At 35.6% G+C, this 15,421-nt stretch overlaps 1 protein-coding gene across 5 annotated transcripts in view; it reads right to left on the reverse strand.

Moving 5' to 3' along the window:
• The window catches only part of SPOCK3 (SPARC (osteonectin), cwcv and kazal like domains proteoglycan 3), a 501,844-nt gene that overhangs the window by 110,231 nt on the left and 376,192 nt on the right, over positions 1–15,421 (reverse strand). For all 5 annotated transcript variants that reach the window (XM_068942432.1, XM_068942433.1, XM_068942431.1 and 2 more), the window contains one exon: positions 11,131–11,245. In XM_068942432.1, coding sequence (XP_068798533.1) covers positions 11,131–11,245 — 115 coding nt within the window. The remainder of the gene's footprint in view (positions 1–11,130; positions 11,246–15,421) is intronic.

Below are 15,421 nucleotides of genomic sequence, written 5' to 3' on the forward strand. Positions count from 1 at the left end.
AACCCACAGAAGTCTCAATGCAAAACCTCAACAGCGCAAGCTTAGAATATGAATTTGAATAGTGATGAATATAGGTATCAAAGCTTCAAATTCACTTACAATAGTATGCAAATCTCAGTACTATAAACACTCAACAGAAGCAAATATCCAAGAGGTGAAGGCGAAGTCAAGGCAAATTCATCCTTTAAGACATGCAAATGCTCTCAGAAATACCTATGTGGCCAGAGCTTCAGCTGACAAAGTAATTCATCAACTACAGTAAAACTTATCATTTTACACACAAAACTCTTGACAAAAAAATACTCCCCTAGATATATTCCTCTGTGAAACTCTTTCTCAGAGATAGTAGTACGGAGTTTTGAGTAGTAGTATTTTTGCAATAGTTTTTACTTAATTACTGCATTCAATTTCATCTACAGTTTATGAAGGAGAAATAAGAATTAGAAGATAGAACAGATAAATGATGTCAGCATCCATGCAGTCACACTTGAAAAATGAGGAACTATATCATTTTAAAGCACAGTTAAAAAATTAAGTCTTGATTACTGTATGTTTCATAAGCAGAGAACTTTGGATACCTTGATCCATAGGTGCTATGAACTAGTTTGGCAGTCAGGTCTGTTCTCTATTCCTTTAGTTAGTTGAGTAAAGCTGCCCGGAGAGAGAAGAGAACTGAGACTTTTTTTTTATTGTATGTTCTTTGGATGTACTCAATGGAACAGGCTAGCAATCCCAGTGCTGTATCTGTTGGTAAAGTATTTCTATCGTAACTCTAAATATTAAGCTATTTCAACTATACCCGTAACTTCAAGTAACAAGTCAATCTGTAAAATTACAATATATCCTGAATTCGGTGCATTTTTGCAATTATATAAAACCCAGCTACCTACTATTGTTAAATACGTATATAAATTTCATCCTAGAATTTTACCTGTCCTTGGATTTTAAATACATCAGTGATGGTCTGTATTTGAAAGAAGTCTCCCTCAAAGAAACTGAACTAGAGCACTTTGCAGGTAGGGCTATCATGAATCTAGGTTTCTTCAAGTATAACCTCTTTTTTTCACCACTCAGAAGTTCTGTCTAGACAGAATTTGAGAACTCAATATTCATCTGAGATCTCCAGATGTACAATCTATGGTACATTCACTGTGCAGGTGGTCTGCACATGCGCAATACATCCAAAGAATCACTGAACTAGCAATACAGATACTACCTGAAATGAGGCAGTGGCTCCCACAGGTTCAGGAAGTTTAGATCCAGCCTTAACTTTATTGTGATTATAAGGATTTTTTAAATTATTAGTATTTGCCATTATTTGCTAATACAGAAGTTGCATAAGGGTTTTAGAAAAAGTATTTGAATGGTATAGGTGTTCTAATATTTAGGTTGAACTACAAAATGATAAACAGTATTTCTTAGGCAGTAAGGATCTGACAGAGAACATATGGCCTGTGGAAGGTGCCACTTCTGTAAGTCTAGTAGCAGACTACATCATTTCATAAAGAGAACTTATCTTTGACAATCTGTACACATGAAAAGGTTGTTGGTGTTTGGTTTTAAATGAAAGAGAAATACAGTAACAGTATCAAACAGACACAAAACAAACCCCATAAACAATCAACTATATAAAACAACAGAATCATTTTGCAACTCTTGACACCTTTACTATCATATCATTAAATACACTGATTATTTGGTTTCCAAAAGCAGTACTACATTTTAATATAAATTACCAACACAAGCACATACTCTACTCTGTGATGACAAACACTTCCAGCTGCCATAATTAACATATTTTTCACCAATGGAAACCTAAAAGGTATTCTTTTCACAAATGGAAACTAGTAGAATGATTGCTGCTCCCTGAACATAACTTCCCCTACCCAATTTCACATACCTAACCGTCTGCTCACCAGTGCAGATGTAAGTGAAACAACAGATGTGTTATGAGCCTATAAGGACAAACTTATGAAGTGAGGCCTTCACAGAAAATTAAATGCATTAGAATTGATTCTAGTCAGTAACACCGAATTACAATCGGATCCAAGTGCACATAAAAACTTAAAAAACTGTAGAAGAATCCCTCACATACAATCAACATGAATTTCTATTCCATTCAACTTCAGCTGGGTACTTCAACAACACTGAAAGACAGAAACCCCATCCCACCATATTATGCACCAATTGATTAAAAAAAAATTTGCAACGGGCATTTTACAATTGATATTACATATGATACATATGATGAAAGGTGTTAGTCACCTTTCTCCTTCCCAAAGGCAATGACACTGCTAGCAACAAAGCAGCTTCATTTTCTTCTATAATAAATTAAATTGTGTGGGGTATACAAAACCCAAAAATATTCACATTTTTACCTCTCTCTTAAGCAGATAAAAGTCTGGTTTATTTCCTCAACAAGTTCATTTAAGCCATGGCTAAGTAAATTTCTCCTTCAGTACTTTGTAGAGTGTAAGAACAACCACAATGGCACAGTAACACAATAACTGGACTAATCAAAGCTATATAATGTTAGCACTGTGAAGTGAAGTAGTGTTGCTCATTAGCCTATTACAACAGAATTACTGTAAATTCGGCCTACGTGCAGCATCACTTCCTGTGCAAACAAACACAGATAATACAACAAGCTTGAAACACTGCCAAGCTGGCAGACCGGCAGCACAAATTATGCAAAGAAACAGAAAGCCTTCAGTAGATTCAATAGAGCTTGGAGCATAAGAATGATTAAGTGTTTCTGTATACAACTACAAATCACAGTAATGAATCAGACTAAAATTTCCAATAAGGGACTTAACTGCACCAGCTGGCCTTCTTCGGCAGAGTTATAATGTGAAATGATGACATTCTAAATAGCGGTGTTTACAACTTTTGCACAATCCACCCAAAGCAAATTCTTTGTTTTGCTTTAGTTTTGTTTTTTTTTCTTGAAATACTAATAAAAAGCTGCAGCACCTAGAGATACAGAAAAGCTACAAAGTCATACTGTTTCTTACTCTCTTTTTTTTTTTCTCTAACTGAATGAGAGTGAGGCTGCTCCAGCTTATAGTTAAAATTATCTTTCAAAATTGCTCTGATTACTTAAGAAAACTACAGATTTGCAATTACAATTTGCAATTTTTTTAAATAAAAAACTTACTTGTAGTAGGTCTAAATTAAAAACACCCTTTTGTTTTTATAATTCATACGTTAGGGGAGAAGTCAAGCACTAACAAAAGGAATTAGCATCCATGAAAAACAGCAAAAAGTATTATTTCTTCAGAGAAGCAAATGACCTTTTCATCGCTCGATGCATTCGTGGTTTCAAGAGGGGCACAGAAAACCGGAATCCAGAGGGAATATCTACTGCGCAAATAACACTGTCATTATTCTCTGCTTCAATACAGTAGACATCATTTAAAACCCAGTGAACTGATCTACAAAATCTCCAGTCTTTTAAGACTGATTTTCATCTATCAAAATTAACTTTTACATTTAAACGATTTATAAACTGTTTTTTCCAAAGGAAGCTTGCTGCTAGTCTGTGCGTCCTTTATGCAACCACATTCCAAACTGAACTTGCATTTTTAGCTTTTCATATTTTACCACTTAATGGATAGTCTAATGTGTGGAAAACACTTGTGAGGAACCTCAGAGCATAATTTCTGAGAATCCAGATTAATTCTGAGAATGAAATCTACATACTTCAGAAAATTGGTTTTAAAATCTTTACTGATAATGAGAGTTTTAAATGAAAATTTTGAAAAGATGTAAATATGACTGGGAACTAATCCCCATCTTCAAAAGTGGTAAAAAATAAAATAAAAAAAAAAAAGAAGCCTCACCAAAAGTTGAAAATATATTTATAACTTGAAAATCTAGCATTCATGTTATTTGTTAGTCTCTATATTTGTAAACTGACAATCATAACGAAGCACCTCAAATCCCAAAGTATGATGTTCTGAAAATGTCATACGTGTACATGTGATGTGAACAGAAAAAAAAATACATATATATTTCTGGGTACGCAAACACACACTTTCTTATCGAATGTGCCTCTCACATACTTGGACTTAGTCACTTTTTATGCCTGGGGACATTATCTCTTCAGTCATACCGGACCACAGAATGGAAAATGAACAGGTTCCAGTTTCACCTTCTCAGTGTAATCATTGTTACAGATCTGTAGCACTTGAAATTTACACTGAAATTCACATCATTCATCAGGAAAAGGTTATCCAATTCCATATTTCAGAACCCAACACTCATCATTTCAAAGTTGAGATGGAACATCTTCCTTATGTTACAGTATTAAGCTGAAGATAGTCAGGGAAGAAGAACTTTCGGTAATCAAGCTCATAAAAAGTAGTAGTTAAATTAATATTAAATTTTCAACTTCCCTGTTTCCAATATTCTTCAAAAACATTGTCAAGGGGCAGGAGTCCAAGGTAAGATAATGGACTAGATGATTTGAACCAAATCAGCACTCAGAAATGTTATTTAACCCAAAAGCTTAGAGGAAACTATAATAAGATTAACTGCTAACACAAAATCTATCAAACTGTCTAAATATCCTACCTTACTAAGTTAGATGGATTAAGCAATATAGCATTTTTTTTACAACTATTAGCTTCTGTAAGCCTATAATAAAGTGACGTTATTTAATATGCTTTAATAGTGAAATCAATCATGTGGTGACCTAAAGAGTGCGCCCACAAGCAAGAATATTAGAAATAATCTGTTAATCACTAAAGTCGGGACTTGTTCCCCACAGTCTTGGGGGCAGGGAAGAATTCTCCCTAAAGCTACATTCATTTTGAGAACTCTTAAGAAAAAAACAGGAGACACCTTTTACCCAGATGACACCCAGTACTCTCTCTTTAATTCTTAGAATAGTGAATTCTGTATCATTAGGCCCTTTATACCGTTTGTCTCCTACTGAGCTTCACACTTTATACAAGTACAGTCTGCACACTTCTCTGAAACCTGCCTTGTGGAGCTCTAATACAAGAAGCATAGTTATAATTTTATTTATTTTAACTTAGTTAAATGCCTGCTTGTTATGACGTCTGTCCATAATTACTGAATTACTGTCACTCTTGACTGAACAGACCCTGCTTTAAAAACAGCTGGGCTTGAATGCAACATCAGCACTTTGGCATTTCACAGGTGGAATACAAGTTACTTTGGAAGGGAAACTATAGCACAGAAAATTCACTAAAACAGCTGGAACAGTTTTCATTTCTACCTTTAGGAAGATCCTTAAGCCTTATATTCAATTGCCATCTAGTAAACAAATCTACTAAGCATTTAACAAGCAAACACGTGGCAAACATCCCCCCTTGGATGTTTTTCAAAACGGGGCAAAAATAAGTTTTTTGTTTGCTTGTTTTTGGGGGGTTTTTTGGTCAATTCTGTTCCTCTTATTTTTGGCTACACATAGAATTCATCTTAGAAATTGGCTAAAAACTCAAGTTCCTGGTATATTACCTCTTGTCTTTGTCCTAGCAAATCATGTGCTGTAACTGGAATGCTTTTGCTGTGATCAAGTCATCTACTCTATGTTATCTTTAATAAAATGTATTAAATTTTTACAATTGCTCATATCATCAAAATCTATTGGTTAGTAAATATTTATTGGATATCAGCTACTGGGTAAAGACGATCCAAAAAGCTGTGCATCCATATGACATGCAATTCTTATGCACACCTTACCTACATTCTTAAACTAATTGAGATATAGGCTGCTACTGTAAAGAACAAAAAAAAAATACATAACAAAACAAAAATAAGACAAGGAAGGGATTGTAAATGAGCATAAGTCATAGTCTCCAAAGAAAGAGAAAATAAAATATAAATAAAGATGCACACTGGCATACTTAGAAACCAATGATCCATAACTACTAAACATTTCCCGAAGATTTCCTATACATAAAATGTGGAATAAAGGGACTAGATTTTTAATATCTACATCACGTTACTATTCTTTCCTACTCTGAATGCTAGGAAAAAAAATTGGAGAGAGAGAGAGAGAGAGAGAGAGAGAGAGAGAGAGAGAAGGAGAGAGAGAGAAGGAGAGAGAGAGAAGGAGAGAGAGAGAAGGAGAGAGAGAGAACGATGACTGAAAATCCAAGAGAAAGAACAAGAGAGTTGTGGGTCATTATGCAAGTGATAACTGTGGGTCTTTAGGCGTTCTGTCTCAGCAAGCCATAGAAATAATACGGCAGAAACAAGAGAGATCTGTTTCTTCCACAGCACAGAACTATTGCATTGATTTGCACGTTTTACATAAACAAACCAATGCAAAGCATTGCAGGACCTACATAACATGCAAGGAAAAATCCAAAGCATGATGTATGGCATGGAATTCAGAACATGGACGAACCTACATTTCCCTCACCCATCTAATGCATTGATTTATTTAATGTATCCAGTGAATTTTACTCTTGCATAAAGCAAGAGAGACTATATATTTCATCAAATTCCACTAGGATCAATCAGTACAAGGTTAGTCACTAGGTTCTAACATACCAGAGACACTCAGATTTACTTGGAAAGTGATTTTTGGCCCAAAATTGTGTTACAATTTTCTGCATTTCCACAGCTTATAAACAAATTACATTTCTAAATGTTATTGAGCAACTCAACATTTTGCCAGTTTCTTGCACAGTAAACAGTCAAATCTTGGAACAGACTGCCTAATGACTGGGTCTCGACAGAACTGACCTCATTTGTAATTTGTCCGCTGCAGCTGATTTGAGATAAAAGCAGAGAGAAACATTTGAAGCAGAAATAGATGGGGCTTTTCTCTCTTTCTTTCATGCATTAGAATTAAACATCTTTGCTTTGAGAAACAAGCAGTGTTCAGAATTTTAGTAAAAGCAATCCTCCTGAAACCAAAGCACTACAAACATGCTTATTTGTTCTGCTTACATTTAGGTACTCTGCTCTGTTGCAACCCTACTCCTTTTTCATGTTTTCAAGAGTCCTGCTCTTCACCTACAGCTAACTTACTTGCTTAGAACTTTACCTGTACGCTGCTTGGTTTAGTAAAATAGCTTGTAATTCACAGGATGTTATTTTTAGAGCAAATTAAATGATGTGTCACTTCCTATTACAATTGTCTGTTTTAAATATGACAAAGTTAAGAGTATTTATCTGGACTTGCAAATCTATGATAGCTTGTCGCTGGACTAATTTTTAAACTTTTCTGGGCCTGGCTAGCTATCAGCTCTTGATGGTTTTAACAAGTTTCTTCACGCTGTGCTGTCACCACAAATTCTTCCTTTCATTCTTTGCTCAAAATGGCAACCACAAAAGCACAAAGAATTAAGGGTTTAACTTGACCACCTGTTGCTCTGAGTATATAAAGAGCACACCTACAATTACCCACCTACAATCCTCCTCCTTTGACTCACCCCTGTAAATTCCCCTGTCCAGCTCGCTTCTGGCTGTATACTGAAGTAACTTGTTTCCTCTTCCCCAAGCTCAAGTGAACTCATATTTACTAGCTGTTCTCAGTACAACAGATTCACATATTTAAGTTGCCTGAAAGTGAGATGATTGACAACTAAAAAAAAGTAGGCACATTTTTATTAGTATGACAGCCTGTCTGTGACCATAACTTCCATATCACTGTATCACAATATTGGTAAAACAACATTCCAGTATTCTACAAGGTGTATATGTAACTGAAAGAGGTATACTCTGAAGTATTTCACTGTTGCATGTAGAGATATTTTATCTTTTTTTCCCCCCATAAAGACTATCGTTTAACCAATAAAGATAAATGTGAAAGTACACAGGGACTGTAAGATATCATTTTCACAAAAGTTACTATCAGTCTCTGGGGTTGCATAGAATCAATGAAAAATTCTATTTTATACTGGACTTTGAATAATCTGCTTATCATTTAATCTTGTGTAGGCAGCTACTCCCTTCCACAGTAATCCACACAGAAGTATCTGGATGAATAACATTAATACATATACTGCATGTTTCCCTCTCTTAAAAAGTACTTCCCCTTTTTTCTTAGCACAGAGCTAATATAGCTATGTCGAAAGCTTTGGTCTGTGTGCTGTAAACCAGCAGATGCAAATGCAGTTAACTTCCTGCTGTCAACAAAACCCGGCACGTCTAACCATGCCCCCAAACTTCCTCAAGCACTGATATGCCAAGCTACTTTTACGACCACTGATCTACGATACTCTTGCCAATCTTTTTTTCAAGCACTGTTCATTTTTTACAGGACAGTAAATAAATTAGGCTCATTGCATCAGGATAGGGCAGCACTGCAGAAGCTGGCTAGGAGAGATTTCCCATCTTTACATTCTCCCAGTAAAGGAAACAAGCCCCATGTACAATGAGAAACCACCATCTCTGCTGCCATGGAAATTGAAGAAATAGCAAACCATAGGCCTGCCCAGACCCACAAGACTATGAAAAGGACAGTGAGATACAGGGGCTAGTTTTGAAACCATGCAAAGACAAACACAATGCTGCAAAAGTCATCTGTCATACCAGGTTAGGAAAGCGGATTTTGGAGGCCTGTCCTGAAGCTTTATGTCAAACTATTTCAAGTGTTTCAAGTGGAGAGTGAAAATGTAGCTAAACATTGCCGTAAGCTGCAAAGCCAGAACCACAATTTGTGGAGAAGACTATTCAATTCCACTTTGTACACCAAAGTTTTACTATTTTTAATATTTTTCATCTACATATTTGTCCTTCTGCTAAATTTATGAGTAGCATTGTTTCTATGTTTGATCTTACTAAAAAATAACATATTTTACATCTTGATTTCTCCTAAAAATGATTAAAGTTCCATTACAAGTTTTAAAACATGAAATCATGATTCTTGCACCTAACTTTCATGTTATTTCATTAAAATTATCATTAAGTATTCAAAACAGTCTCTCCCTTTTAAATGAAATAGATATAAAAATTATAAGCCATAAAGATGAGCAATTTTATAGTAAAATATAGGCATTTAATTTAAAAATAGTTCCCATCCAATACCTCTGGAAGTTTTCATGAAACTACATGGAGTGTTATCAATCCTGTTAACTGTGCAAGTACTCACAGTAATAATAAGAAAAGTCATTATCAGTTAGAAAACAAGAACCACTGACTAAGTGACCTTTTTGAAAAAAGGGGTGAGCCTTACTGGCTGTGCACGACATTCTGGAATTTTTTGCATCTTTGCCTATTTCTTTCAGATATACTTACTGCTGCAACAAAAGCATGTCTCGAGCTAAAGAAGTTGCGCAGATGCAGAGAGATCAATGTACAAGACAGTGCTTGGGAATATGCTATTCATATTCTTACCTCACCACGCTACAGAAGCGCCAAAGGATACATGATGAAAAACCTCTTTAGGAAGAAAGTACAAAGCAATTAAGCTCTCCTTGAACCTGAAAGTCTGGCAGAATAGGGGGATCTAAGCATGAGATTCCTGTCCTGGCTCAGGACAGGTATGTAAAGAACGGCTTAATGTAGTTCAGAAGACAAGACTTGCACTGCTTACTACAATGGCTAATCATGGCTAAGTTGATGCCGTGCCTAACTTTTCCCATTATAAGCTTGTACTATATTCAGGTAGGCTCTGCGTCTTAGAAAAATACCTTTCTGACAGAATGCCAAGGACTGTGGGAAGAATACTACAGATATGAAGGCAAATGTCAATACTTTCAGTAATTGAACAACTGTAAGTAGCTTCATCTAGCCTAAGAAAGTTTTCAGCACTTACCTGCCGCATGTAGACTTAACTTTGAGAGTCATTTTTCACTGTTTTCAGCGATATGTGTAATACTTTCTCAGAAATCTAAACATGTTCAAACAATTGCATAGTCTTCTCACAGTTGACCCTCACCTATTTCCCTGACAGTTCATATGCAGTTGAAATTAGCCCACCTCGTTTTGTCTGAAAATAATTCTTTCAACGTATATAATACCTTATCAAATCAAAATGTCTCGTTCTACACTGACATTGGTCGGTGCAAACAGCGTCGTCTACACCTAAGTTTTTGTTAATTAACTGCAGCTGCAAATCTAGGAAAGCTTAAAATATCCTCTTTCACTACGTAACAAATACTACCTTGCTTGTTGGAAAAGCTATAGATGGATGTATTTAAACATAACTAAAACCCAGAAAGAATGTTCCCCAGATCATTCATAACACTGTACTGGTCCTCTAAAAATCTTGAAATTATCCTCTTAAAAATAGTTGTAATCAGATAAGAAAGTCCGTATTTTCCTAGTAGTTGGTTCTTTTCAGCCCCTCCTGAGCAAATAACTCTAACAAACACTTATTTCAACCACATTATTTAAGTTCAGTGACTACTGGGACTTCACCCTTTCTACTATGCTCCATTTCCATGATGAAGTGCAAAAAAAGAGAACAATTTCAATTCAAAAATGCAACTTGACTCCATCTCCTGAGAAAACAACAGTATCATGACTCAGTTCAGAGTATTTTTTAGCCCCTTACCTATTCTCATTCTGCCCCCGATTAAACCCACAGAAGCACAATAATATTTTGCCACCTATATAAACAGAGCATCTGCAACTGTATAATTGTCCTGCCCCTCCCTCCCCCCGAAAAAGGTAAGAACAAATACAATCTACATTCTGGAAAAACTTTGTCACATATTTGTTCCTTACATTTCACCAGTTCAGAACGCAAAGAAAAAAGGAATGCACGCTGACAAAAAAGTTACATTATATAATGTATTAGATAGGGTTGCGAGTGTAGTCAGAAAAGCAGGTAATACGCTTAATAGTTAGTTTTGCGTATTCTGGTTTTATATAAGTGATGAAATTCAGGTAACTATATAGCAGCAGGACATTATCACAATCATTTTATTTATTTCTTATTGGCACAGTTAGCATTTCCTGGAATATAGTTATATCAGCAGCTTATGCTATTCAGATATGCACACCCTCTAGTTTACCATACTGTCAAAAAAATCAAATATTAAACAACCAAATCAAATCACGCATGCATATTTACTTCTAAGACTCACTCCTTCTTTGCTCAAATGTTGTTAAATAACTAACCTAATTACAGTATATTTATGATTTACAGTCATGAAAACTATAAAATAGTCTATAGGATTAACTTTTTAAAGTATTTACCTGTGCGTAAGCCGTCGGTGACTAATGCAAACAGCAGTTTGTTGATCCTGTGCAACACAGACCTTATGGCGACTACATTTCATCTTTAAACATGGATCTTTAGCCGGATCTAAAGCTAAAAATAATTTCAGAAAATTGTTAACAAATTATCTAGAAACATACAATAAAAAATAAAATACCCACCACACATACAAGACACACCAATTACATAGGGGAGAGTTGGCCTGCTACTTGTACAGCATGCCAGACTGCACGGCTTTGATTTTCGTCAGGATAAAATGCAGCACGTTCAACAACGTACCACATGAAGCCGTGTAAAATTCCTTACCAAGGAAAACAGATTTCATGACACACTAAAATAAATCTGTAAACTTTCATACAATACCACTGTTATTTATTTTTAAAAAATCCTAAGTACCCTACCCAACTGTTTTCTGGTCAGCATTTGTAACAATGGCAATCAAAGGCTGGCGGTTTTCACTGTAGCTGAAAACACTCTTCTGATACTAGAACTTGCAGACTTGTAGGAAGTCTGTACGCCCACCATATCATTCAGAGCATCAACTTGCCAGAGAAAACACTTTTAGAATTGGCTTCTGTTGCCTACAGTTCTCCATCTCAGTGATGTCACTTCTAAACAGAATTAGGTTTATAATAAGTTTTATAGCTCAGAAGCCTCAACATGTCTGAAATCACAATAAAACTGTTTGCCAAAAAGTAACGAAAAAGAATTCACAAAGGTAAATGACATCTGATCAGGAGTTTGGAGCATTTGTTCATTCAGATGTCAACTGCCACATCTTCTAGATATAAGATCTTTCTAAAGGGTGTGAGCCAGGATGCTAATAAAAAAAGCACACTCCTCCTCAAACCATTTCTCATCATTCCAACTAGAAGAAAAGCCATGTACTAAGCAATAACGAACAGCAATGGTTCACAATATCAATGGCGATACGTTGGTCCACAAGCAAATTAACAGAGAGAAGAGGAGAAGCATCCATTGGTTAGGTTCTGCTGCTGTTTAATCAATAAAGTACTCATCACATTCTTTTAACAGTTGCCACTTACTATAATCCCCCAATACAGGTATTTTTACCTCAAAAACAGTTTCTCTTGCCTGCTTAGTAAGATACAGCTGGGTTCTTCCAATTCAGTGTTCTTAAATGATCAACAGTAACACTGTCTGAATTTTTTCAGAATTTATAACTCAGGTGAGATTTTAGTTAAAGAAAAAGTACACTGCCATAGGCACGTAAGTGATGTGCACGACTCCACCCAGCCAGGCTGCTGGCACTGACCAACTCTTGGGTCTTGAATCAGCATTAAAACAAAACAATTAAAACAAAATCCTGCTAGAACGAGAAGAAAGGAAAGATAATAAAGGACGGAAGGAAATCAGAAAGTTTCTACAGCCAGTAAGTAACAGAAATGAGCTGTATGAAATAAGAAAGAGGAGCAAAGCCAAGCCAGTAACAAAAAAGATAAAGTGTAAAAAGAAGACAAAGCCAGGGAAGAAGAACAAATAAGACTTTGGTATTGAAGTTCTCAAGGCCTGTCATTCCTTAGATACAAATTCTGTCTATAACACTCTAGGTTTGTTTTTTGTAGCTGGTCCTTTGGTCCTTATTCCACACTCAGCATGAATTACAAATACTAGTTTCTGGCTACAATATCAGAAAAATTAAGTATTTTGCTACTCAACATTAAATTTGTTTAGCCTATTTATTGAGTGAGCACACCAACCTAACAATAGAGAAAGGTCTAAACTTTCTGTCAGTCTAGGCTCTCACAAGAAACAACTAACTTCTCCCTACTCTGACCTCCACATAGTCTTTCAAGTAGGCTAAACATTCCAAAACTAATGTTTGGTCACCGTGGACGTCCTTATCCTTTCACATGGAAGGCCTTTTCTTTTTTGAAATTTGCCTTTTTTAAAAAAAACCTTAGAAATTATACACCAAAGTCTAGCTCAAAGAAACACTACTGAAAGTCCTGTATTACTGAGCAAATCGCAAAATCAATAACAAAGCTATGAACACCAAGAAGTGAGTTTTCCTCTGTCAGCTTCATTTTAGCATATTATTGTTCAGCCTTTAACTACATGTTCAGAAATGCTATTTCCCCCTCTTTCTTTTCATTTTCTTCTTCTTCTTTTTTTTTTTTTTAAATAAAATGTGTATTTTTATACACGTTTCCTGAAAGGAAGCTTTTGTTTCTTCTGTTCTTCATGATCAAAAGTAAATCTTTAACCACAACTGTATGTGATTTCTCAGTTTGAACTGTCAGGTGTTGCTAATATAAGGCTGACCAAGCAAGCAGCCAGGAAACAAGAACCAAGTGATCATTAATTACAGTTTTGATAGCTGATTGTGTGGTGCTAAGTATGATTAAATACAGTTTGAAGCAGTGACTTTTTCAGTTTTTTTATTTCCTTCTTAACAATATATTCAGCTATGTATAATATATACATCACATTATCAACAAAACAGAATTAAGTCATGGAATCATATTGTAATAAGAACTCAGTGCAGACTGGAAAGAAAGATTTCTTTAGTTACATCATAAGACAGACAGAGATAGGTGCTGTCCTAGTTCAGGTGCTTTTTATTTCTACAGTAAACTAGCCATAAATCCACAGTGTGAGTCATTCAGCTATAGATAATAAGTCTGATTACACAAGCTCTAAACAAGTGGGAAGGAAATGCAGCAATAAATACCAAACCAGGATAACAGAATTAGAGTTGAAATTAAGGAGAGATATCTTCAATATCCTTAAGATATTTTAAGATATCTTCAATATCCTTTTCCTAGATACTTTAGATTTTGATGCCCAAGGCAAATATTTTCTCTGCCTTAAGACAGGCAGAACGCAATGTCAGTTCCTCACAAACAAGAAGAGACCATCATTTAATGTACTGGTCCAAGTAACTCTTCCCAGAATGCTCCCAGCTGAAGATAGTAAGGTAGCAACAGTTGAATACGACATTAACATAACTTCAAGTAGTTATTTTGCAAAACTGAATAGCTTAATGGAATAAAAATACACAAGCAGGAGTAATCGGGAATCATTTAAAGATGTTGAATGAAGTACTAAGTAGGGAACATGAGTATTTCAGGAAAAGGGATGAACGGAAGAGGTAATGTAATTATTCCATTCCCTGACTAGAATCAACATGGGTATTTCCTGAGTTCTTGGGACTACAAAGATGTATTTTAATGACTCTCAAAATTTAGCAAGCCGTAATATGTCATTCTGGGACTGTTATAGGCAGAATTCAACTTTAGAATCCAGAGACAGTACTGAATATCCCTTTTTTTTAATGGCAACATGAAGATGGGTAGTAAGCTTAGGAAGACTTCCTTTTTATTGATGAAATCAGAATGACTTTATTCCTAGAAAAGAACTTCAGGGGCCAGAGTTTGAGGATTCCAAGAAAAGTATATGCAAGAAACTGAAAGTATTTTAAAGGTTTAAAATTCAGTGCAAGTCCCAGAGATCCAATCAGAAGACCAAATTAGAAAATGGCCTTAACACATAAGCATAGATAGAAGGAAGTGCTAAATTTTGAGAGAACTATCAGAGGGAAATCTGTTGAGAAGCAAAAGAGACCATAAGAACTGCACTGGGTACTGATTTTCCATCAGGTTTCTTAACAGATATTTTCCACCTAACATAAACCAAGCTGTTTAGAATTCTGTATTAAAACCATATTTCTGAGGAGAACCCCATTCACAAATTGCACCTTTTAAACGCAAGTGGCAGGTGTTTGCCGGTGAGAATCTAATGTTAGAAATAACTTGTGCAGACAACAATCTGCAAACCAACCTTGTTCAGGCTCACCTGTGTTCTGTCCATTTTTTTCTCTAAGAACTTCCTTTACTAAAAAATAATAGCTTAGAAAAAGGAAAAAACGTACTCCTGAATGCAGATAACTGATAACGCAGTCTGTGTATAAGTGCATTCTTTGTGGTACTTACTATAAAATACAGGCGTCTGTTAGGATTGGCTGTTTCTTTTAGAGACGGGGTTAGCTTCATAAAGCAAAGTGAAATACAAGGAAAAAAAACTTGTGCATGTGCACATATGTATTTACAAGTGACATAAAACTCTGTCTTGTCAGCTTTGTCCAGCTTCAGAGAAGTGAAGAATGTTTAGGGATGTTAGATGCCTTCTTCACAAATTAGACCTTGAAGATTATATCTGTGAATTCATTTAATTCACACAGGCAGCCCTTTAGAGGTAAGAGCTGTTTGGAAAGTCTGAGTGAGAGCACTGCGCTGCTGGACATCT

The sequence above is a fragment of the Struthio camelus genome, chromosome 4, assembly GCF_040807025.1.
Source record: "Struthio camelus isolate bStrCam1 chromosome 4, bStrCam1.hap1, whole genome shotgun sequence".
Classification (NCBI taxonomy): domain Eukaryota; kingdom Metazoa; phylum Chordata; class Aves; order Struthioniformes; family Struthionidae; genus Struthio; species Struthio camelus.